Below are 26,008 nucleotides of genomic sequence, written 5' to 3'. Positions count from 1 at the left end.
GATTTCATCAGACTGTTTTCTCAGTGGGATTCACAGTCTCCGTAAGTGCATAGGATAATCGTGCCATCCTGGACATCATCCTTCTGCTAGCAATCTAGTCCCTGCAGACCGTCCAGTCTATAAACAGCCACATCGTGTCCTGGAGTTGTCCCTCCTGCTGCCATGGCGACACAGTAAACAGAGGGTCAGTGGAGAGCCAGTCTGAGTTACTGCCCCAGAGAAAGGATCAGAGCCATCCAGTTCACTCACAGGAGGAAGGGGTTCTGTCTAGACTTTGTGCTTTTCTTGCATTTGTTTTTAATGGAGCAAAATCTCACATGCTCTCTGATAAATATATCTGGGAGCAGAGCTCAAACCCCAGTTAACATCCATATCAATCTACTTTGCCCAAAATCATAAAAACCAGCCTAAGCTGGTTGGCTGGTTTAAGATGGAAGTAGCTGGTCTCCCAGCCTGGGTTAGCTGGTGTTCAGCTGGTTTAAGCTGGTCTCCCAGTCTCCTAGCTAACCAAAACCCCTCTAAAACCAGCCTGACCAGCAGTTTTGGAACAACGTGAGGCCGAGTAAATGACAGCATTTTTATTTTTGGTTGACCTGTCCTTTTAATTACTAGAGAAGGTACATAACGTGATGTCTTGGGTTTAAGAAGGATTATCTGGTGTTCTGGTTTCTTAGATTTGATGTAGCTCAGGCCATGACAAACAGCCCTTCCCTGGCACACCAAACAAGGAGCTGTTCAAGCCTACAATACAAGTGCTCTCAAGCTAGAATGTTTGGCCTTCAAATAAAGAGCATGCGGGCTGCTGACTATGATATGTTTTCTCCAGAGCTGCTGTATCAATAAATGAACTGAATAACTAATGATTTTTACAACAGAAATTAATCAACACTGAACTTACTTAAGCTGGACAATGACACCATTTTCTTCTAGAGCTGCTGTACAGCCAAAACAAACTTTGTTGCATTGTTGTCATGTTATAAAGCTGCTTTGAAACAATCTGCATTGTAAAAAAACCGCTAAATAAAGGTGACAACTTTACATGTACAGAATGGCCCTCTCTGTGTAGTTGGGCTACTGAAACTTTACTTAGGAAACACATATCATAATGTCACTACGTCTTTCCAGTGCCTGTATTTCACATAGCCTAATAAACATGATGACAGCCAGAGGCGTCACTAGACCTATTTTACTGGGGCACGAGCCCCAGTGAAATTGTTTGCAAAAGACAATTTATATACATACCCACGAGTGTGAAAATATTGGGACACTTTTTTGATGGGATGCCTGTGCCCCAGTAGCATATATAGGTATTTGGACACAATTCATATGAATGATGTCTATCAAACTACCTGCAGTATTTTTAAAAGGTAGCATAAGCACAATATTTAAGCAGAACAAAAACCTTTAAAATTATTTAAAACCTTTAAATTAATTAAAAGGGATCTCGAGATGTTGAACTTTATATGGCGTCTTAAGACGGTGCGCATGTGACTTTTTTCTTTTTTTTTTTACAGAGAAATACAGATATTTGAAAATACAAGAAAAGACTTAGGCTTAATGTAGATCTAAATAAAGAAACTGAAATATTTACTTTTTGCTTCATTGAAAATCGTAGTCAACTAATGTTCCATTTATTTCTTGAAAGATATAAAACAGTTGTTTTTTTTTTTTTGTTTTTAAAGGAAAACTTACATTTGTGAACATGGAATTTTGTCATTAAAAGAATAAAATTTATAAATATATAAACCTGACTGGTGCGCACGCGCTAGATGCTGAACTTGCCATGTTGCGCATTTGCAAAAAGTGATTGAAAAGGAGCACAGTGGCATATAAAATCGCGTTCTGTGATCTAACATATGTCTGTTTGGCAGACGTTATTGGCTGTTCATCGTTAATGTGGTGAACTTCACAAGTTTTTACTGTGCTAGGACACCTGTGTGAAGTTGAGAACTGCATGCGCTAAAAAAATCGCCGAACAAACACCAGCTGGTAACAGTTGTTGCAAAAAGGCTCCGAAAAGGGAAGTTAGCTCGGTGAAAAGGTCATTTGTTTGCACATGACACTTGGTTTAATGTTTAGTCATCCAATACAAATTGCAATGATATTCATACATTTGGCTGTAAGTTGTAACCATAAACATTAAGCCAACCTGATTAAAGCCATTCTATGATGTATGAAATAATGTATTTATTTTTCTTTATTCCCTTAAATCCTTTATTTAATCTATTTAAATAAAAATGTCAATTTTATTAGTGAACCCATTCCACCACTAACACCACCACCACCAAAAAAAAAAAAAATTAGTCCCCCCCCCCAATGTTCAAGACATGGTTTACAGTATTGGAGCAACCGAATGTGTAATGTAACACTTTTTAATAAGAGAATTATAACTTGAACTGAAATCCACACAGTTTTCAATAATGCTTCCTTATGTGGCTGTGCTATTAAAATTGTTTACATTCCTGAGAGGAGATGTTTAAAAGAGCAACACATGCTGTGTTGATAGGACAATATGACATGATATGGTTTTGTTATTGCGCTCTGTAAATAGCTCACAATCTGCTCATCGCCAGCGAAGGCTCTGACTCAACGCTCAGTCTTAATTTCGTGACGGAGTTCTCCTCTCATTCAAGCACAGGTGTCTGGCCGGCGGTAAGGAAAGAAAAGTCTAGACAGCAGACAGGCTGATGACAGAGCCAAGGGAGTCATTGGTGGATGATTTTAGATATTGAACAGCTAAGACTTATGGGAAAAGAGGATTAATCATAAAGGGTGTAAGGTTTGGATCTGAAGGAGGTGGGGAGAGCGTTTGAACCCTGAGTTTCTCAGTCTACCCTATGACCTCACGAGAGGAGTGGCATCCTGGCATCATCTTTCTTTCATTCACTCTCCTAACCCCACTCACATGCTTAAAAAGGGATTGAGAGACAGGCACTGGCTTCCAGTCGTAGTTGGGTGAGCAATTCGTCCAGGGTAGGAGGGATAGAGCTGATTATTCTCTTCTTACTGCAGATCTCTCGCCAATAAGAAGAGACTGCGCTGAAGAACCAAGTTCAACTTTGAGAAAGAGACTAAACAGAACAAGACAGAAATGCCACAGAACGTGGTACTGGATGGGCCAGCGCCTTGGGGATTTCGGCTTTCAGGAGGCAAAGACTTCAACCAGCCGCTGACCATAACTCGGGTAAGTGCAAGCCTTGCAGTGTGTGCTGCTTCACACGTTCCACTCAGAGATAATGATGCTTTTGATGTGCTGGGTACACTGCCGTGGGCATGAGAAACCAGTGGGTGGATCATAAAAAAAAAAAAACATTCCCAGGACCTCACTTTAGATGTTACTGAGGAGTACAGTGAGAAACATTTTCGAGAAATATTTTTAGAGCCACAAGTTCAAACTGACATTCATTTTTAGAAACATCTGTGGTCGTCAGGGAATCATTTCCCATTAGAGACTTTCTATATTAGTTATGTTGACACATTTTATTTAATGTCATTACGTGATATTCTCTAGTTGTGCATTTTAAGATATTAATACTTACATTCGGCAAGGATGCATTAACATTGATCAAAAGTGACAGTATAAAATACATTTTAAGATTTTTATTTCAAATAATTAATTATTAATATATCATGAAAAAAAATGTATCACTGTTTCCACAAAAATATTAAGCAGCACAACTGTTTTTAACATCGATAATAAGAAGAAATCTTACTTGAGCAGCAAATCATTAGAATGATTTCTGAAGGATCATGTGACACTGAAGACTGGAGTAATGATGCTGAAAACTGAGCTTTGACATCACAGGAATAAATTACATTTGAAAATATATTAAAAACCGTTATAAATAATATTATATTTGAAATATTATTTCTCAGTATTACTGATTTGACTGTATTTTTTGATCAAATAAATCCTTGGGACTTGAACTTCTTTCAAAAATATTTCCAACCCCAAACATTTAAATGGTGTATGTATATGATTTGAATATAATTATTTTCATAATTATTCATTATTTAAACACAGTAATTAATTGGCCTATCTGATATTTTAAATAATTAAACCTATTTTTTTTGTTTGTAAAACCCTTTTTAAGGAGCCAATATGTGCAATAATTTTAATAATTAGTTCTAATAGTTTCATAACAACAATAGTATACTACCTTCCATTGCATCATGGTGTTCTTGAATTTGAAAACACACATAATTCAACTCTCATCTCACTCATAAATGTGGTTACATATTACGGTTGTGCCTAAAACTGTATATTACGTGAACTGCTAGGCATTTTCTCTTAGTCACTAACATGCACACAAAAAGTCAGGCACACACACACACACACACACACACACACACACACACACACACACACACACACACACACACAGTGCCTGGCTCCGGAGGGGATCTCTACACCTGTTGTCTGAATGAATCGCAAAGCTCTTAGTCCAACAATATTTTAAACAGCCGATGAAGTCGGAACATTTGTGGTAACAGAAGAGGTCAAAGGTTAGGATATGTGAGAGATGAATTGGACAATCTCTTTCATTTAAGTAACTATTTCAGCATCATAACAGGCCTCATATTCACTAGGATTGCTTATAAAACTGACTAATCCTTCCTTATAGATCACCTGGATGGTGAATAGCATCTCATTTACGTAATTATTTTGAATTTAATAAGAGGCAATGGCGTGCTAGATTTATGCTCAGTGACTGCACAGTTTTGGTGAAGGCTAAGAGGATCCTTTAGTTTCACTAAAACTATGAATTTCCCTTATTCACAAAGACACTGCAAACTGTCTCGTCTCTCTCCTTCTGAGAAATCTGTCGGGAGTCCAAATGCTATGTATTGTAGCAACACAACAATGACTTTTTTCTCTTATCCAGGCCTGTGTCTGAACACATCTACTGCTCAGAGGAAGTGCAGGATTCTGATGTGTGGAATGTAGCAGTTTGATTAGTAGCTCAGTCTCACCAACAGCAGCTCTTTGATCATGACACTCACGTATATTCTTAGTGGAAAGCCTGTTCTGACATTCACCATAAATTGTGAAAAAATGCAGCGGAGGACAGAGAGGTCGTCGTAAAAATGACTGTCTTCATACTCCCTGATTAGAAGCAGAACTGCAGGTCTTACGAAACATGAATTACCCTAACAGAAAAAAACTGTGGTGGTATCATAGCACAGTGCTGGTATAAGATGATATAATGGTATTTGAATGATTAACTTATCAATATAGCTTGGTACTCTAAGATACTTCACAGAATACAAAGGTATTACCACGAAACGTCCCCAAAGAAAGTATATTTCTCTAATGCGTCACTGGTTTTGGCTACATTAGAGAAAAAGAAACTTCCAGGTGAACTAAATGTGAACAGAATGATGTCATTCTTAAAATAAACCAATCAGGTTTTATTTAACATTCCTAGCTAATAACTTCCATCCAAGTGAAAATGACATTGGATTTGATTTCAACAAAAACATTAAAACCCATTCAGACATAATTTAAATGGGTTAGAATGAGCATGTTTCTTATTTTGGTATATGTCTAAGCCAGAACCTGAAAGCTAAATATATCATGTCTTCAAGCAAAGAAATACTGATGACTAATGCAGAATGTGTGTGGTATCTTTGTATAACCGCCGTCTGTAATCATACACGTATTGATGCCAGCAAGGTGGCTCTTTTTTTCGAACTCTAAACCCTGATGTTCTTATTCGAGTAACATTAGCCTCCATCGATGCGGGCGTGCCAGCACAGATGGGACTTTTATGAGAGGCCAAATCAGAGTGTCTAAATGATGCTGTTGAATTAAAAATGTAAATGTCTGTTACATATCTAAATCCAGTCAGTGAGCAGACACTTTCAACGAAAGCGACACAGTACATTTATTACAGGGACATTCCCCCTGGACCAACCTGGACTTTAGTGCTTTGCTAAAGGGCATGATGGGAATGGCATCAACCTTGAGCTTTTTCCACTTCACCAAAAAATGGAAATTCTGTCACGTAGGTCCACTCACGCTAAAGGAAAAGCTATGGAACACAAAAGAAGATACTTTGAAAAACCTCTTTTTTTTTGTCCATACAATGAAAGTCAGTGTTGTTTTGGACCCCATTGGCTGGACAAAATAGTTAAAACATTCATCAGAATATTTAATAAATATATTTTTGAACTTAAGAAAATCACTTGGGTTTGCAATGACATGAGGGTAAATACATTTTCGTTTTTAGGTGAACTATGCCTTTAATTTATTCTGCCTGATGTTGCTCCAAACATAATGCCTTCTGCTCAGCATGCCCTTACATGCTTCTCTTGTGGGTTTGTGTGTCACCTTGGGGATTTTTCTGCACAGGTGCTGCATAGAAGAAAAATATAACCCTGAATTGTTATATTCATGTTTCTGTTTATACTGAAGCTCGGATACCAGTCACTCGATGGTTTCATCTCAGTTCATAGCTCCCTTTGTTTCCATCTATTAAACAGAGTGTCTTTGTTGTTAAGCCAAACACATCCCCCATTTGCTTGAGTAGTGTCAAGGGAACAATCTCATTTTCATTGCATCCATTCTGAGCCATTTGGGTGCTTATTTCTTCGCAGTCAACCTTTCTGCAGACATCGCGATAATAGATGTCTACGGGGAAAATAAGGCCTAGTTTTTTCATTTGTTGCCTTAAATATGGCCAGGGATCAGTTTCTCTAACATGACATCATCTAAGATGTATTTTGAGATGTATTCTCTCTAGAAGATACAGGTGGACAGAGGCGATTCTGTCGTGTACGCAAAGTGCGAAAGTCGACAGGAAATGAAATATTACACCATGGCTGTTATTTGACAGGAAACAGGCTTAATTGATGCTAGCTTCATCAGTAAATAAATTATGCATTTGGAATAAAACATCACAAATCTTCATGACATTAAATACTGATGATGGAAAACTAAAACTCTCTGGTCTTAAATAACTGGCATGACTTGACCTGGTATAAATCTTCCCCTCTTGAGAGGCAGACTTAAATAGAAGAAGGTCAGTGGTATTCAGATATAATAGAGCAGCTGAGTCAGGAGGAGACAGGTAGAACGAGACCTGCACACAGGAGGGGTGATGAGAAAAAATGACTAGGGGGACGAGGAGAATACCTAAGAAAATGAGCCCGTCAGCGATGAGAGGAGTAAGGGATGATGTCAGACTCCATTAATGAAAGAGAGGATGATGGAAGGAGAGGGCAGAGAAACACCGGGCTACAGGGTGAATGCCAGAGCAGTCAGATCATCAACCGCCAATAAGCCTGACTGTGCTCCCCTGGAGGGCGATACACGGCCTTGACTGACATATCCACGACGAGCTATTTTTAGTCCACTTCTAAACCAGAGTGGGTCAACAGATTGTTTCTGCCCCTGTCACTTTCTGTTTATGTCTAAACTCTTCCATGGTATTCTGGAAACTAATGGTGACTTTAAAAGAAGGTTCACATCTGATCTTATCTTTGGGACAGATTTACTAAACAGAGCAAATTTAGTGTGAAATTTAGCGCAATTCCAAAAAAAGCGCAGATGGGAGTGGAATGTTCTCCATGTGATCTACTGACGATGCACAAATTAAAGAACACAGATGCAGCTGGATCATAACGACCAACGCAATCTACCAGCACAAATGTTTTTTTGTTAAATAATGCCACAAATACCAGTAAATTGACTAGCGCAAACCATAGTAAATCACCTTGCGGGATTCATTTAAAAACTCTCCTCCCGTAAATTTTGCGTCTGAAATGGAAACTCCTACAAATCCATATGCAGTAAGGTCAGCCACAAAAATAACCCTGTCCACACCTTTTAGCGCTAATTTTTCACTGCGTGTCTTTAGTAAATCTTGACATTAGTTTCTTAATGCCAAAAGAGGGTTTGTGCTGGCACAAGCTGTTAGTGAATCTGGCCCTTTGTTTCTTCTGTAAAGTAGCTGAAGCATATTTAGCAAATAACAAAGTAAGCATATTTATCCAAAGTGATGTAGATCACATTTACGCCCATTGCCATGAGCAGATGCCGGGGCATCAATTAGGTATGGCAGAATATGGCGGCTGCCATACTTGGCTGCCAGATCAGGTCAATGCAAAGTAACATTTTTATTACAGGATTAACGGGTAACATATACAGGTGCTGGTCATATAATTAGAATATCATCAAAAAGTAATTTTTTTTATTGTAAATTATTTTTAAAAATGAAACTTTCATATATTCTAGATTCCCTACATGTAAAGTTTTTTTTTTTTTTTTTTTTAATTTTGATGATTAGAGCGCACAGCTCATGAAAGTCCAAAATCCAGTATCTCAAAATATTAGAATATTTCCTAAGATCAATCAAAAAATGGATTTGCAAAACAGAAAAGTTCAAGTTCTTTAAAGTATGTTCATTTGTACACTCAATACTTGGTCGGCAGCACATATTACAGCAAATGACTTGCTCCTAGCACAAATTACAGCATCAGTGAAGTGTGGCATGGAAGTGATCAGCCTGTGGCACTGCTGAGGCACTATTGAGCCTTCAGATCATCTGTATATTGTTGGATCGACTGTTTCTCATCTTTCTCTTGAAAATATCCCATAGATTCAGGTCAGGCATGTTGGCTGGCCAATAAAGCACAGTAATATCATGGTCAGAAAACCACTTGGAAGTGGTTTTTGCACTGTAGGCAGGTGCTAAAGTCCTGTTGGAAAAGGAAATCAGCGTCTCCATAAAGCTTGTCAGCAGATGGAAGCATAAAGTGCTCCAAAATCTCCTGGAAGATGGCTGCATTGACTTTGCACTTGATAAAACACAATGGACCAACACCAGCAGACGTCACGGCCCCCCAAATCATTGCTGACTTCAGAAACTTCACACTAGACTTCAAGCAGCTTGGATTCTGTGCCTCTTCAGTCTTCCTTCAGACTCTGGGACCATGATTTCAACATGAAATGCAAAATTAACTTTTCTCTGAAAAGAGGACTTTCGACCACTGTTCACTGTCCAGTTCTTTTTCTCCTTAGCCCAGGTAAGATGCTTCTGACGTTGTTTCTGTTTCAGAAGTGGCTTGGTAGTCCTTTTCCTGAAGATGTCCAAGTGTGGTGACTCTTGATGCGCTGACTCCGGCTTCATTTGACTCATTGTGAAGCTCTCCCAAGTGTTTGAATCGGCTTTACTTGACAGTATTCTCAAGCTTGCGGTCATCCCTGTTGCTTGTGCACCTTTGCCTACCCAATTTCTTCCTTCTAGTCAACTTTGCATTTAATATGCTTTGATACATCACTCTGTAAACAGCCACCCCATTCAGTAATGACCATCTGTGACTTACTCTCTTTGTGGAGGGTGTCAATGATTGTCTCCTGGACCATTGTCAAGTCAGCAGTCTTCCCCATTAGTGTGGTTTCAAAGAACACGAGATACCCGGAATTTATACTGTAGGGATGGTCATTTAATGAAACTCAAATATAAATATTCTAATATTATGAGATACTGGATTTTGGACTTTCATTAGCTGTACGCTCTAATCAACAAATTAAAAAAAAAAAAAAACTTATGAAATGTTTTACTTTACATGTAGGGAATCTAGAATATATGAAAGTTTCATTTTTTAAAATAATTTACAATAAAAAAATGAACTTTTTCACAATATTCTAATTATATGACCAGCACCTGTATATTTTATATTTTATATACATTACTATGTGTAACATATAATTTGTAATTGTTTAATAAAAGAGAAAATCAAGTAAATTCAAGCGATCTGATTGTTATATTCGTGTCACATGAGTTCAACGGAGCTGCATAAGTTCCAACGTGATTTTGAAGCATTTCTGTTGAAAATAATGACCAATCAGAGGTGAGTTTACTAAGTGCACAAACAAAGCGGAGACACAATGTAAATAAAAGATTTATTTTGAAGTTTAGTCAAATTCATTGATAAAACAGTTTTCACACTCAATGAGCTGACAGCTTGAGTGATTATAAAGGAAGAGCTCTTTACTCGGTCTGTGTAATCTGATTTGCAATTTAAAGTAAAGTTTTTGTTTTTCGTGAGACTTTTTGACCTTTCCTACAAATATATACTTCACATTTAAGTTACAAATAGACTTTTAATGGTATAAAAGTGATTTGATAATCTCTAAAAAATAAATTCAAAAGCAAAACGTGTGAAAAAAACTATGTTAGGGAGTGGAAATGGGCCAATAAGTGCTCTTCTGTAGCCATCAACTGGTTTTAGTGGTAATTTCGTGTCTTTTAAATTGAATAGCTTCATAAAAGTGTTTGCATTTCACCAAGTGATAGTTTTCCTACATCATTAAACTTTTAGTTTTTGGTCATCCCATTAAAAATAACATTTAAATTGGATAATATTTAGACTTTTGAGCTTTGAAGTACTGGAAAAAGTTGTGACAAAGTACTTGAATGTCCTTTGTTCTTATAACAATGGTCTATAAATGTCTAATTTGCTGGGTTATGATCAAAGCTATATGTGATTAATCTTTGGACGCACCACACACACACTTGATGTCACGTTGAGAGAGTAAGATTTGATGATGTCATCAGAGTTCGCCATACCTTAGCTTTTGGTGAATTGACGTCACTGGCAGGGTCATTGAAGTGTGTTCATAATAAAAGCAAAAACGTCATTGAACCTGCGGCACTAAAAAGGTCCTTGTTTTCAGGTGACTCCAGGCAGTAAGGCATCTCGGGTCAACCTGTGCCCAGGAGACATCATCCTGGCCATCCAGGGAGTGTCCACAGACGGTATGACTCACGCTGAAGCTCAGAACAAGATCAAAGACTCCACCAATCAGCTTTTCCTCAAGATAGAGAGGTACCATGAGCTTTTCTCATTAAAGGATAGTGTTTCAAACAGCATTGAGCGTCTTTCAACAACTTTATATCATGTTCTCTCACCTCCTTTTAAAGTTACAGCCAGAGGGAAGACTATAAGCTGGAGTCCCAAAAGAATTTGTCTTTACCCCTTGCTATGAAAGTGTCCATCAGTGCCCACAGAGCCTTATTTATGACAACGATGAATGTTTTTTCCTAGGTGATTAATACCCTCCTATAAACCACGTAGCTTGTACATGCCAGGCTGTTGACGTTACTTTACTATCTAGAAGAGGTCATGGTCCTGTTCCACAGTAATGACCCCCCTTAGTGTCCTTTGATCTTTTTTTAACGATTTCACGGGAGGCGAGTACATCATGTCTAACTGTGTGCATTAAAATGTCTTGCAGGCCAGAAACTAAAATGTGGTCACCTCAGGTTATAGAAGAGGGGAAAGTAAACCCATTCAAAATCAATTTGGAGGCAGAGAAGCAAGTAAGTGTAACAGAAGAGAAATGCACAATGCTTTGTTTTTATCTGCTTATAATATGCAGAAAAAAAATGGATAATTAAAGGCTTTTTTTAGAAACACTAGAGAGCATGAGGCATGTTAAAGGGATACTCCACCCAAAAATGAAAGTTTTCTCATCATTTACTCATGCTGTCCCAGATGTAATTGCCTTTCTTTCTTGAAGATACAGTAGGTGTGTGTGAAAAATACTAATATTGATGCGAACGCATTGTGAAACTCACACAAGAACTGATGGTTTTCTGTGCTTCCGTGTCACTAGTGTGAGTTTCATAATGTGCTGGTGTTTACATAAGCGACGGTATATAGTTTAAAAAGTTTAAAATATTAGCATGTTTCTTACACACACCTATCTTTTTGCTTCAGAAGACATTGCATCAGCAATTGTATGGATTGGTCCTGGTTGTTTTTTCATGGTTTTTGAAGCACCAACTTCAAGGGTTCCATGCACTTGCATTATATGGACTGACAGAGATGGGTTATTTTTCTAAAAATCTCTGTGTTCCACAGAAGAAAGTCAGTCATATACATCTGGGACAGCACGAAGGATGAAGCTGAGTAAATGATGAGAGGATTTTCATTTTTGGGTGGAGTATCCCTTTAAAAACTGTGCAAGGCTGCTATGTTTTGTTTGACCAAAAGTAGATTTGTCCTTGTCCAACACAATATGACACACACACATGCACGCACGTACGCACACACACACACACACAGCATTTGCCAGATTAAAATGAAAAGAGATGTGTCCCTTTTTACCTAAAGATTCACTCTGCACAATGTGACAGCTTAATAAACAACAAAATAGTTGAGAAAAGTTTTAAGCATCTTTAGGTAACAAAAGGACATATGTGGAGAATGTGGTGTTTTTGTGGGGCTTTAAGTATGTAGTGTGTCCATCTGTCCTACACATGCAGGAGTATAAACCTATTGGCACAGGTCATAACAGAAGAGCACAGCCCTTTGTGGCTGCCGCCAGTCTGGATGACAAAACACAGGTGGTGAGCTCCACCTACAACACTCCCATAGGCCTCTACTCTCAAGATAACATCCAGGACGCCCTGCAAGGACAGATCCGGGGTCTGGTGCATGAAAAGCCTGAGGGGTGAGTGCCAAATTGGATCACCCCAACCATATGGACTAAGATACTTCCCTCTGCTTGCTGTAGACCGGCTGCCCACTTACCACTAACACATGCCAGAAGTCCTCACAAGACTTCCTGCAGCCCGAATATAAGCATTTGCATAGAAAATTACAATAGAAAGATGTTAAGAAGGGGCCTATTTAATGCTGTAGTACTAGTACATTATAGCAGACAAATATGCACATTTGGGCCTGCAGTGTTGGATCTTGGAGGACTTTTGCTCCTTTCATCTCTAACTTCACATCTTCGCTCTTATGTCTTACAGGACGTTGATTACTTCGAACACAAGTTTAATGTCAGACCAAAGCCCTTCACAACTGCAAGCCAAAGGAGGTCATTAGATAAAAGCACCCTGCATGTAGTCATAATCACAGTAGAATTCTTTTACTTTAAACTCATTTAACTTAGAACAAACTTGCTGATGTATTATATAGCAGAAGCAAAGTATATACTGAAGCTCTGTGTACATCTCTAACTACTTCTTCCGTTCTTTTCTGTCTTGTTTGTCATTTTCTGTGACTATGTTGGCCCCTTTGATTTGATTGCTTCCTGGCTTGTTTCATTATACACTGACCTTACACAACTCCAGTGACAGAACATCCCAGATGCTGATGGGAAATGTAGCTCAGATGCCTGGCACCCCATCGGCTGGGTCTAAGGCAGCTCCTTCTGCACAGTATAACTCACCTATTGCATTATACTCAGCAGACAATGTTTCAAATACAATGCAGCAGGCTCAGATGTCGACTGTAGTCAGGCAGGCATCGCCCAGGTAACCAGAGCTTTGTTTACATCATGCTTGCTTTACATCACCATACAATTCTACCAGCTTGTGCTGATAAAGCATTAAAGAAACGGGTTAACAGGGCTCCTACAGATGGGAAAAGGGAAAATCTTGTGTTTACAGTTATGAAATTATATGGTGCAATTCATAAATAATAACGTATATTAACATTTAATACAATTTTTTTTTTTTTGTACGGAAGAACAATTATTGCTGTTATAGGAGTAGTTCACCCAAAAATGAAAATTCTGTCTTTATTTACTCACCGCCAAGTTGTTCCAAACCTGTTTGAATTTCTTTTTTTTCTGCTGAACACAGAAGAATATATTTTGAAGAATATCAGTAACCAAACAGTTGATGGACCCCATTGACTTACATAGTATTTTTTAATTTTTTTCATACTATGGAAGCCATTAACCATCAACTGTTTGTCCAATAGACATCAGAAGTCAAAAGACAAGTCAAAATTATTTTCTGTGGTAATCAACAGCATGTTTATGCTAACTTGTTTTGAATGAACCAATGAAATTCTTTTCTGTGCATCATACACTTTTCTTAACCAGTGTCTAATATAATGTGTACTGCCAAACATTTATATAACATAGATTGGTAATTTTCACTTAAAGGAATAGTTCACTTTCAAATGAAAATTAGCCCAAGATTTACTCACCCTCAAGCCATCCTAGGTGTATATGCCTTTCTTCTTTCTGATGAACACAGTCAGAGTTACATTAATAAATATTCTGATGGCAGTGAACAGAACCAACGAGTATGAAGCTCAAGAAAGTGCATCCATCCATTATAAACATATTCCACACGGCTCCAAAGGATAATAAAGGCCTTCTGAATCGAAGCGTTGCATTTGTGTAACAAAAAATATCCATGTTTAACAAGTTATAAAGTAAAATATCTAGCTTTCAACAGATCGCCTTTCATATTCAACTTACGAAGAAAGTGTAACGCCTCTCACATTTCAAAAAGCTTACGCTACGTCCTACGCCTTCTGTATTCAAATTACGGAAAAAGCGTAACTGATACAATGTCAAGTCGTAAGTTGAATACAGAAGGCAGTCTGGTGGAAGCTAGATATTTTACTTTATAACGTGTTAAATATGGATATTTTTCTTACACAAATGCATCACTTCACTTCAGAAGGCCTTTATTAACATGTGGAGTACGTTTATAATGGATGGATGCACTTTCTTGAGCTTCATACTCGTTAGTCCCGTTCACTGCCATTATAAAGCTTGGATGCATCAGGATATTTATTAATATAACTCTGATTGTGTTCATCAGAAAGAAGAAAGCCACACCTAGGATGGCTTGAGGGTGAGTAAAGCTTGGGGTCATTTTCATTTGAAAGTGAACAAACGTTATATGTGCTTCTGCCTTTTATCTGTTTTCAGCCCTAAACCCCTGACGTCCATTGAAGAATCCCATGTGTACCGTATGCTCCAAGAGGACCACGAGCAGCCACATGAGCCACGTCAGTCTGGATCATTTAAGGCCCTGCAAGACTATGTTGAGAGCGATGGTGAGCTGCCTTTATTAAAACACCATCCGAGTCTTCAGAATGGGGCAATGTTGAATTCATAAGACAGAAATTACAGCTAGCAGCACTGATGAAGACATCAAAGTTGAAATGTACTTGAGGAGTAATTGTTTTTCAGACTCAATTTGACTTAAGCGGCCTTCAGTATCCCTTAGCAATTCTGCTAATGACGTCAGTCAGAGTCTGCTGTCCTTTCAATGGCCTGGATTTAGCTAAGTTTATATGAGGTAGAATTTCAAATTCCCAAAGTGGATCCGAAACTCTTTTCTTTTATTCTTCTGACAGGCTCAAGGCCCATGGTGACTAGAAGTGTAAAAGCCCCAGTGACAAAACCACAAGCGGCCACATCCTCACTGCAGAAGCTGCCTCTATGTGATAAATGTGGCACCGGCATTGTGTGAGTACAGCATTCAGCCTGAGACCGCACAAATGGTGTCTTCTTTGAGAATATATTACAAAACTGAATTGTGTTCATGCATTTTAACAACTTCATTAAACTAAACTTTTTCTACAACTGGCTTACAGAGGACCGGTTGTGAAAGCTCGGGACAAGTACCGCCATCCAGCCTGTTTCGTGTGCTCAGACTGTGGTGTGCACTTGAAGCAGAAGGGCTACTTCTTTGTGGAGGGACAGATGTACTGTGAAGGCCATGCTCGGATGCGAATGACCCCACCTGAGGGACATGATCTAGTTACTGTATATCCCACTGCTTAGAGGGATGGAAAAACTCAGAACTCACACAACTGAAAGTTGAAATTAGACAATTCGCAATGTTTGCCCTTATTGCTTAAGAATAGAGCTTCAACCTTCAAACTTCATTTTAGTTTATAAAAGAGAATACAAGGCCACTTTAAGTGTTTTAAGTGATCAGATCATTGCTGTTTACGTCTGGTATTAATGTGCATTTCAAATTTATCTTCTATATCTAATTGTTTTCAGATTTCGATGAATCCCTCACAACTTATTTTGCCACACTCTACATCCGAGTGCAATGCAAATCCATGTTATGTGGTTTACGAGCGAGCAGGAAAGGAAGAGAATGAAAACGGCAATTTTGAACATAATCTGTGTGTTTTGGAGCAAAGTCTGAATCACTTTCTTTCTTTTCTCACAACTTGTCCCAGAACAATCGCGTATTTGGTGCACATTCAGGACAGATAGGCTACGTTCACACTGTCTATCCAAATCCAATTATTTGAGTATCCGATTGGAATCTGATCTAAAATTATTGATGTCCACGTTGTGTATCTCAACTGTTCAGATCCAATTTGTGTGTCCATGCCTCTATTTCATTTTCCGGAATAACTGCATTGGTTTCTATGGCAGTGACGGTACTTTGCAACAACACAAACTTATTGAAAATAAATGAAAATTCACATAAACCATGCAAAATCCAATCAGAGCAGTCAGACTGAAACGGATTTCCAGAAACTGATTAGGATTTCAAACCACATATGAATGTAGCTCGAAACGGATTTTTAAAAATCGCATTTCATGTGATTTTTGGCCATTCACACTAGCTAAATCTGATCAGATTTCAATCAGATATGCACATAAATCGGATTTGGACAGTCTGAACATAGCCATAGAGTTTACAGTACACATGCGAGGTGGTAACATGCGTTTCTGACTACCTCTGTATGTTTCAGTGATACAATTACAAAAAAAGCACTGACCATTTGTGATCCAAATCACAAAACAAATGTTAATGCCAGGTGTAAACTCTTTCTCAAGGCCTTAATCCAGTTCTTGTTGAAAAGCCGATTTCTCATTTTACATATTAGGCATCTGTGCAGATAAAATCCGCAATTTGAACATAAAGTAATTATACAAGGTTTCGGTTATTATTAAAACATGCAGGTAATTTTGCTTTTAATTCAAATATGCCACCATCTATGTACAAGGTATTTGGTAATATGCACAAACTGTGTAAGAGGTAGAAAAAAAAAGCAATTCAATGCAATCTGTTTCCCAGTACAAAACTTTTTTTTACTTTTTGTTTATCTGAAAACCAACATTTCTATGAATATTCCTTGTGCTGCTTTTACTTTCTTCAATTCTGGTGTTTCTAAATGAACTTAAAGGTACAGTTCACTTACAAATGATAATTCTGTAATTTCCTCAATTATCCCTTTAAGGCCACCTTTGATAACAAATAAGACAAAAAGTTTATTATGTCACAAAATTATAGGTGCATTTACAATTATTTGTCTAAACCATATACAATAAAAAATAAATGAAATAAATGCTGAAATAGATGAATTGTCCAAATCTTTGCTGGTTAAATACAAAATATACATTTTATTGTTTAATAACTCAAGTGATCTTAAACACATGGCTTAGTGTATCACTGACAAAATGATGCACAGGACTTAAAGTTGACTTCTACAATTACACATCTTTAGATGCTATGAAAACAAGTATTTATCCTGGGGTAGTAATTAGAATGAGCTAAATGTGAATCCATTTTATGAATTAAGAGATTGCTGTAAATACAATACAAAATAGGAGCTTTTTAATCTAAAGCCCAATATATAACATGTTCATTTATTCACCTGAAGACATCACACGTTCTCAATATGCCATCACAGAGGGGATTCGATTGTAGTTTGTGGCATTCACAGCCCTGCAAAATAAAGTTACATTACTGTGAGCTTGAAGTGTCTTTCCCTGTGGAATTTGATAAGCAACTAATATTAATGATTATTGTTATGCAAAGCATTAAGCACTGTTTGGAGTGTGATATGGGTGTCTTAATATGGGTGGTCCTGGAACCCCGCTTACTTATTGACATTGAGGCTGATGATGCTTTTGACAGGTGTACTCTTTGGACCAGGGGAGGGGTGAAATATCTTTCCTTCCTTATTCGTCATCACTGATTTAGTCTTTTTGGGGCCATAGGGTTCTGCAGAGTAGCCGGGGTAGGTGTCAAATGTTCCTGCTTTCATACCTCCAGTCTGCAGAAAAAATAAGAATGAAATACCTCAGCATACTACCAAAATAATACTCCAGAAAATTTTCCAAGACAGCTAAACTCTTTTTCTCCTTTTAGGCATATTATGTACCTTTTTACTGGGTGAACTCGGTTTGAAGGGCACCGTAAAGTGCTTTTTCTCCTCAGTCTTCTTTGGAGGTGGCAGAGGTTTGTCAAATTTGTAAGGATTGCTGTCAAAGCATTCATTTGGATGAAGGTTCAAACGAAACGCTCCCCCTTTCAGCATGGATTTGTGTGACATGATCTCACGCTGGTAAACAAATTATCTCTCTCATTAGAGGAAGAGAACACAGTCATCTGCTTGCATAGAATTATACTGTCAGGTACTCAGAGGATACCTTATCTTAATTAAAACAAGGACCCAGGAGTCTGATTAAAAATCTCATTTAGGCAGACCTAAAAATACCTTTAGCATTTCCTTGGCTCGATCATAGGGGTCTGAGGAATAGGACACCATCTTGGAGAGAGTGATGTCAGGATAGCTATTAGAGAACAAGACAAATCAATCCATCTGACAGCAAAACCACGGACACTTGCACATTAAAGGATAATGTCATTTGCTTACCCATAACTTCCTTTCTTGGGTGGATTAGTGTAGAAGTTTTTCCCAGCTGATTTGTTTGGTTTCCTTGGAGTCTGTAGGGTACTCATTGCTTGAATGGGACCTCCAAATGTCCCATAATAGCTGCCGACCCCACATCTACATATCAGAGAAAACTATTAAGCAACTTTAAAGACAGTATAAGGAATGATAATTGGGAAATTGTGTAAGCTGTGTGGCATTTTTTTTCTGGTATAAATGGGAAAACAATTCAATACAAAAGAAAAAAAATCAACAAAAAAACAGACATCTAACTATAGTTATGTGAATATATAGCAGCCTTATTGACTCACTAAAGCTATTATTCCTCAGGTTTTGTGTATATTTTTTGCCACCTCTCAGATGCACATGAAAAGCAGAAGGATGCTTTGAACTATATTGCAATATGGTGAAATCCTTGTTTTTGAAAAATTAAGGACTATATCCTGTTTTTGTGCCAAAAACATCATTAAAAAGCACAAAGCATGTTCCTATCTAAACAAAATCTAGGTTCTGGGGTCTTTTTCATGACTTTAATATACCATGCCAGTTCTCACACTTAAGAAATAGCCTTGAACCAAATACATCTCGGGTTCAGCTTTGTTCCCCTTACTGTACAGATTCCATATATCTTTCTGGACATTCTTTACACCAGCGGGGTACACTTTGTTTCTAGGTTTAATAAAGCTATTGAACATCGGAGGAATAATTCACCTAAAAATGAAAATGATGTCTTCATTTACTCACCCTCATGTTGCTCAAATCTGTATGACTTTCTTCTGTTGAACATAAAAAGAAAGTCATACAGGTTTACAACAAAAAATGAGAAAAATGATGACAGTATTTTCATTTTTGGGAAAACTTTCCCTGTAAGATCTTGTAGTCTATTACCACAACAACAACAAAAAACAGTCTCTACTAATAATTTTTAATTCTAATATTTTCACAATATATATATATATATATATATATATATATATATATATATATATATATATATATATATATATATAATGATTTATCATTTTAAACTATATATCAAAAAAATAAATAATTTAATAAACAGTTGTGTACCACAGAAAGAAAGGAGGACTCACGTTTTTTTCTCTCCGTTACTGGGAAGAAAGGCTTTGCCTATGTTCTTCTTGGCCTGTTGTATCCTGTATTGTCTGTCTATTTTGACAGGGTCTGTGAAGGCCTCTCTCTCAAAGATCCTCTTAAACTGTGTGTCGAAGTATCCCGTCTGAAGAGCGGACTTTGATTTAGCTCCTCCTATTAGCATCTGTTTGTTCTTGTATGCGGAGTCATTAAATGGGCCTTTCAGCGACAACAAAGTTCATTAGACACACTTTACATGTATTTTCTATGTTATGCAGCTGTCACAAGGCTACATGTTTACATTGCATAAGTTTATCCAGTTACACAAACGCTTATTTTCTCTAGCAGTGTTTTCGTACTGTATTGCAAACATCATATTTTTGAATATGGCTTTTAGATGAACAAGTGAACACAATATAGTCACAGTAGGCCTACTATATATTGAAGGTAGATTTTAACTCAAAAAGCTGAACTGTGATCGTTTAGCACAAGTTTTTGAAGCCAAACTGAAACGGGGGATTCATGACTCTAAGTTATTATGTGTGCCTTTACAGAAACTGACTTGAGAAATATTCAGTGGTGTAAAAGCATGACAAGTAGCCAGTGTCATCTGCAGATAACAACAAAAATTGACATGGTCACTAGTGGTCACAAATTTGTTCACCAATGTGAGGCTAAAACTGCCCTTACAAAAATTAACAATGGTTTTATTATACATTGGTCAACATTTGAAAACCTTTAATCAAAGTTGTCCCAAAACCTTCTTCTTATGACAACTTTGATGAACTTTTTTGATCCACTTCAAATGTTGACTACTGTAGTAAACGTGTTGATTATGTTATTACTTCTTTGGTGGATTGATTACAGCCACAGCTTAACTACAAAATACCATGGTTAAACTATGGTTTGTGCAGGATAACCATGGTTAAAGGGATAGTTCACCCAAAAATGTAAATTTAATGTTTATCTCCTTACCCCCAGCGCATCCAAAATGTAGGTGACTTTGTTTTGTAAGACACGAAACGTGTCTTAGGACATCAATGTGTCGTCACGAGCCGCAGGGTTTAATTTGGATTTGTCTGTTGTGTTTTATTTACTCTTATAGTCCAAGTTCCCGCTGACTTGCATTATACCACTGACAGACGGCAGCGTTTGGAGTTAAAAATCATAATTTGTGTTCTACTGAAGAAACAAAGTCACCTACATCTTGGATGCGTTGGGGGTAAGCAGATAAACATCAAATTTTCATTTTTGGGTGAACTATATTTGGTTACCATGGTTTAACTACAATAACCATGTTTTTTTTTTTTTTTTTAGTTGTAGGCTAGTAAAAGCATGGTTGATTTTCGTAAGGGTGTAATGACTTGACATAGCCACTATCCTAAATAAATAAAAAAACAAAATGACAAAGACTGTGAAAGCTACATTATTTGGAGGAAATCATGTTCATTTGCGATTTTACGGTAGTGACCATACAAATTTTATTTTGACATAAGTTACCATTGGTAATTTGTTGACACGCTGCAACAAACTCAGCACTGCGCCAGCCTTTATGCTATTAAAGTTTAATATGTCCGTTACACTTACGGTAAATGAAAGGTGTATATTTGTCCCCTATTGAGATATATCCCATCTCTTTAAAGATGCCAATCCGCTCCATGTCAGATTTCCCTTCTGGAGGCATTTTCTAAAGTTTGAAACACAGCACTTGTGGAAGAAAAGCCACAGAAAGAGATCTGCATGTAGAAATAGGAGTGCAGCAATTTATACAGATCGCGCTATGATTCCATTCAGCACAGTCTATTATATACTTTCACTATTGCATATGGGTCAATATATACATACCTTGAATTATGTAGGCTATACCTTGTGTTAAACAGTCAGTAATAGAAATATTACTCCGCTGCTGAGGTGTTCGTGTAGGTTGTGTACGTTGTCATGGTGTCCAGCAGATCAAGGCTGGACTGTCACAGTCGTTCATCAGGGAAACAACATAAACACTTAACAAATAATACTAAAACCAAACGTTTAAGAAGAATACTGTTTTATGCACTTTTTACAGCCTGGGACGCAAGGATGAATTCTGGGTTTATAGCCTAATAATAACATTAACAAAAGTAGGAAAAATATTGCAAAAGCCTATTTATGGAAACCAAACTATTTTATATAGGATTTATATAAAGTTACCAAACACAAGTTAGCACAACTTATATTATTTTATGAACATATTACAATTTTACACTATGATAACACAATTTTGAACCATTTAGATATGCAACTGCAGTTTAACTGGTTGATCCATCCCAGAAGAGAACTCCATCATTTTCAAGTCATCCATCGTGATGGCAACAACCTGCAACAAACGTGGAACAGTTGTTATTCATAGGCTTTTTGCGCGTAAATTTATAAGAACGACCATAAACATATATATATATATATATATATATATATATATATATATATATATATATATACACATTGCCTATATATCTCACATTTTTGTGACAGGGGTCGACATAGTCACAGATGCCCTTTGGAAAGGCTGATCGGACCATCTCTTTGAGCTCAGTTGGGTACACATAAGTGGGGTTGCCACTCGTGCTGCAGCCGACCCTGTTGTTCAGCTGTCAACATAACGTTAAGATCAACCAAAATAAAGCAAAAATGATATTAAAATACAAAGTGACGCTTACTAAGTGACGCTGGATTAAACGGTACACTTTTCTTCGTTTCATCCGGTCTGTCTTCTTCTTCAGCCTGGAGGCCGCGTGGAGCAACGGCCCCACCCAGAGGGGCACACTAGATATGGAGACCTCATGTGAGTCATCAGAACTAAACTACAGCATGTCACAATTATCACGTTAGGGTCTCTAATAACTGCAAATACTATTTAAACGTTAAGCACAAACAACCGACTTCACACAAACACTGCATCTTTACATCCAACCATTTCGAGTAAAAGGAGTGAGTGCAGAATATTACCCGAATGATTGACAGAGATCGGTGTAAGTGTCCATTAATTAGAGGCGCATCGACATTTCGCTTAGAGGTGTTGCTGCATCAGCTGGTGCGCGATCTGCGCATGCTCTATTAAAAGAGGAAAGCATCGGAAACAATGTAGCCTAACTGAATCATCATCGGTTATTGAATCTGAACCAGTATGGACCGAATACTTTTTTAATTTTTTTTCTGTTATACTTTATTTTAAGGTGTTAGTATTACAGTGTAATTATACATTTAAGTACTGAGTAATTATAATCAATTGCATGTACTTACTATAGGTTTAGGCATAGGATGAGGGTTTGATTTAGGGTTAATTGCATGTAATTATGCATCATTTATACAGTAATGTAACGTGTAACAATGACACTGTAAAATATTGTTACCTTTTTTCTATACATTTTCAAAGAGACAAGACAAGGACACCATTTATTTCTTTAGTTATCAGACTTTATTAAAACACATATACAAATATTACGATTTTATCATTGATTTTTTTAAGAGTAAAAAAGGTCCCTGATCTATGGTTTTTAAGATTGAATCTTATAAGCGTTTTGAGGATTGTCATTTGCCCCCTTTTTCTGACCACTCCTTGTAGCCCCCGGCGTAATTACGGGCACTGAGGAGAGAGAAGAAAGAAAATAGAGTTAGAGTTTCAGCAAAACTCTGTTCACGAATGAGGATGGCAAGTTTCTTACTTCTTGAACCCCAGGCCTCTGGCTTTCTCTGTGGCAGCAGCTCCACGTCTTCCCATCTGACAGTGGAAAACCAGTTCAGAGCAGTCCAGAGACGGCATACTTACGCCAAACTTAGACTGGAAATCAGCTGCGTCCAGGGACATTTCACTTTCTACATTTTCCACTAAAATAAATTGAATCAAAAGAAGTACACTTGTTGTTCAACATTGTGTAAAAACAAAAAGTAACCTAAATGTAGTAACTAACCACATCCAAATTAAAATATTGCAATTTACGTAAATTATGTTTGTGCATCTCCTCTCTCACCTGGGATGTGGATGGAGCCTGGGATACGCCCGTTGTCTACCTCAGCTTTTGAGCGCACATCCACCAGAAACACTGAGCCCTTCTCCAAGAGAGATTTGAGATCACTGTAGGAGATCTCCTTATCTATAGCAGAGAGGAATGTGACGTAAGCAGATATGCCTACATACCTGTCATGCAGTAAAGACTGTTGATTGAGTAATAGATATCAGATAATGAAAACTAAGTGAGTATATGCATTTCATACATGTTAAATATTTTATTATTAAGCAGATAGATTTATCTCAATAATCCCATTTACTCCAGACTGAGGTTGTTCACCTGATTGATGTTTTTAAATTAAATGAATTGGTATAATGTCTATTGCGGACAGGCTTCGAACTGCACCCAAGATTTTTAATTTTACTTTTGAAATGGTTAATTTTATTAAATAAATGTTGTATTATAAAAAGCGTATTTATTTATTTATTAGTTTATTTGTTTGTTCGTTAGTAAATTGTTACCTTTACGAATTGGCTACCTTGTGACTACTTAGTGGTTTAAATTTTTTTGATGTTTGGATGTTCCAGAATATTGTTCATGTTTTTGTATGCAAGGGAAATGAAATCATACCAAAAATTCAGAATGTGTACCAGTACCAACATATACACAAAACATTTCAATTTCTGCAAGTCATCTTTACGTCACAAGATGCAGAGCTCTTCATAGCAAAACAAAACTATGAAAAATAAGGAACAGGACAGCAGTCAAGCATTATATTAGGAAAGGCAATTACATCAAATGACGGGCACCGCAGCATTAGCAAATGTATGAAACTTTCAGCACGGTGCTGTAATTGATAAAACGCACAGATAATGGAAGTGTTTATCACAGGTGCACCTGGGCACTGTCACCCTGACTACAACAACACAGACGAAAACAACAGCTGCTCAAGTTGTTTCCTGAATGCAGAATGAGTGAAAAAAAGTGCAGTTTCACACTTCGCTTTCTTTAATTCTCTGAAAGTATGTTACTTACATTTAGATGAAAACAAACTTACCGCTGCTTGCCATGTTGAAGTGATTAGAGAATTCACCGGGTGCCGCACCTTTGCTTCCTTGTCATTCAAGTTTTTAAAAGGCAACTCCTATTGGATAAGCTTATTCCTTGTCGTGTAGAAGCACCGCCTAGAAAGCGGAGCTCCTGCAGCTTGAGCTAATTTCATAATAAAAGACCTGTAGCTTCAAAATAAAAGACTGTTTAGATTGTGGCACATGAAACACTTTAAATTCTAAAAACTAAGTTCCCTACAGGCTGCAAAAATACATATTTTATCACTAATCTTGTGTCACAATTTCAGTCTTAGTAATACTGCATAAAAATTAGATTGTAAAGTAAAGAAATATACTTTTTTTTGTGTGTGTATGTAAGGGGCTTAGGTAACTTTTTTTTTCTTCATGGTTTTCATTCCTCCAGTCATACATTTCACTTACATTATTGAAGTTTTGTAAGGCACAATAATAATAATACATTGTTATAATACTTTATTATTATTATTATTATTACTACTTATAGAAAGTGTGTTAGTGACTATTATAAACTAGTATTTATAATCACTAGCTCACTTGGAGTGTTTGACTGTGTAAAAAAAGAAAAGAAAAAAGCAGCACTTAATTTACCATGGTAAGCAGTTTCCACCAAAGCACCTTTTAGGAGTTGTCGGGTACGGTGGCCCAGTAGTGCACAACACAACGAAATTAAAAAAGCAAACATAAGTTCACAACACAACGAAATCGAGCTACAACACAACGGAAACAAGCCACAACACAACGAAATAAAGCCACAGCACAACGGAAATGCTCCCGACCACTAGGGGGCTCTCGGAGCTCGTTAATATTAGTAACTTATTCCTTGCCAATGTTCTATAAAGTCGACAGTCTTACAAAGATATCAATACCATGATTAGTTTTAAGTATGTAAACGTTGTATATCGACATGAAATATTAATTCAAAATCACTTGAGTGCACAATAGCTTCATATTTATACCTGTGAATGATTTGACGCGCTACCACGGATGAAGGGAACGTCTGCCAATTCCACCAAGCGGTTAAAACGTATAATTTGTATTACAATGACTTTGTTTAACATTTAAAAACAGACTTGTTGAAATTCCAAAGCTTGTTACTTCCTGTTGGTAAGACTGACAAGCTTTGTAATTTGAACAAGTCTGTTTTAAATGTTAAAAGTTATTTTAATGAATACATATTATACGTTTTAACCACTTGGTGGAATTGGCAGACGTTCCCTTCATCATTCGCCGTGGTATCGCGTCAAATCATTCACAGGTAGGCCTATAAATATGAAGCTATTGTGCACTCAAGTGATTTTAAATTAATATTTCATGTCGATATACAGTGGTTATATACTGTTGAAACTAATCGTGGTATTCATATCACTGCCGACTCTATCGAACATTGGCAAGGAATACTAACAATACTCTGAGAGCCCCCTA

The 26,008-nt window shown here is 37.2% G+C and overlaps 2 protein-coding genes across 8 annotated transcripts; one reads left to right on the top strand and one right to left on the bottom strand.

The window, feature by feature from the left end:
- Positions 1-2,664: 2,664 nt before the first annotated feature.
- pdlim3b (PDZ and LIM domain 3b) lies at positions 2,665-16,777 on the top strand. 3 transcript variants are annotated; one of them, XM_048176868.1, is made up of 8 exons: positions 2,665-3,184; positions 10,685-10,836; positions 11,246-11,330; positions 12,279-12,466; positions 13,095-13,277; positions 14,696-14,823; positions 15,127-15,238; positions 15,367-16,777. In XM_048176868.1, exons 1-8 carry the CDS (start codon positions 3,092-3,094, stop codon positions 15,554-15,556), a joined length of 1,131 nt encoding a protein of 376 aa, XP_048032825.1. In that variant the 5' UTR covers positions 2,665-3,091; the 3' UTR covers positions 15,557-16,777. The 3 variants fall into 3 exon arrangements, with proteins under 3 accessions (XP_048032825.1, XP_048032827.1, XP_048032826.1); XM_048176869.1 differs by lacking the exon at positions 12,279-12,466 and adding an exon at positions 12,771-12,838 and having other exon boundaries at positions 2,689-3,184; XM_048176870.1 differs by lacking the exon at positions 13,095-13,277 and having other exon boundaries at positions 2,666-3,184.
- On the bottom strand, positions 16,636-25,432 carry lg23h4orf47 (linkage group 23 C4orf47 homolog). Of its 5 annotated transcripts, none has more exons than XM_048176874.1 (13): positions 25,175-25,432; positions 22,498-22,602; positions 22,209-22,314; positions 22,011-22,139; positions 21,769-21,868; positions 21,382-21,479; positions 21,103-21,202; positions 19,515-19,734; positions 18,403-18,537; positions 18,244-18,319; positions 17,908-18,087; positions 17,627-17,799; positions 16,636-17,468 (listed from the first exon to the last, which is right to left on the bottom strand). In XM_048176874.1, exons 7-13 carry the CDS (start codon positions 21,197-21,199, stop codon positions 17,417-17,419), a joined length of 933 nt encoding a protein of 310 aa, XP_048032831.1. In that variant the 5' UTR covers positions 21,200-21,202; positions 21,382-21,479; positions 21,769-21,868; positions 22,011-22,139; positions 22,209-22,314; positions 22,498-22,602; positions 25,175-25,432; the 3' UTR covers positions 16,636-17,416. The 5 variants fall into 5 exon arrangements, with proteins under 5 accessions (XP_048032831.1, XP_048032829.1, XP_048032830.1 ...); XM_048176872.1 differs by having other exon boundaries at positions 21,103-21,222; positions 21,361-21,479; positions 25,175-25,430; XM_048176873.1 differs by having other exon boundaries at positions 21,361-21,479; positions 25,175-25,430.
- Between the last annotated feature and the right edge of the window lie 576 nt (positions 25,433-26,008).

This window comes from Megalobrama amblycephala, linkage group LG23 (genome assembly GCF_018812025.1).
Source record: "Megalobrama amblycephala isolate DHTTF-2021 linkage group LG23, ASM1881202v1, whole genome shotgun sequence".
Lineage (NCBI taxonomy): Eukaryota > Metazoa > Chordata > Actinopteri > Cypriniformes > Xenocyprididae > Megalobrama > Megalobrama amblycephala.
The sequence above is the reverse complement of the archived record's forward strand: the minus strand, read 5'-3'. Positions and strand labels throughout refer to the sequence as shown.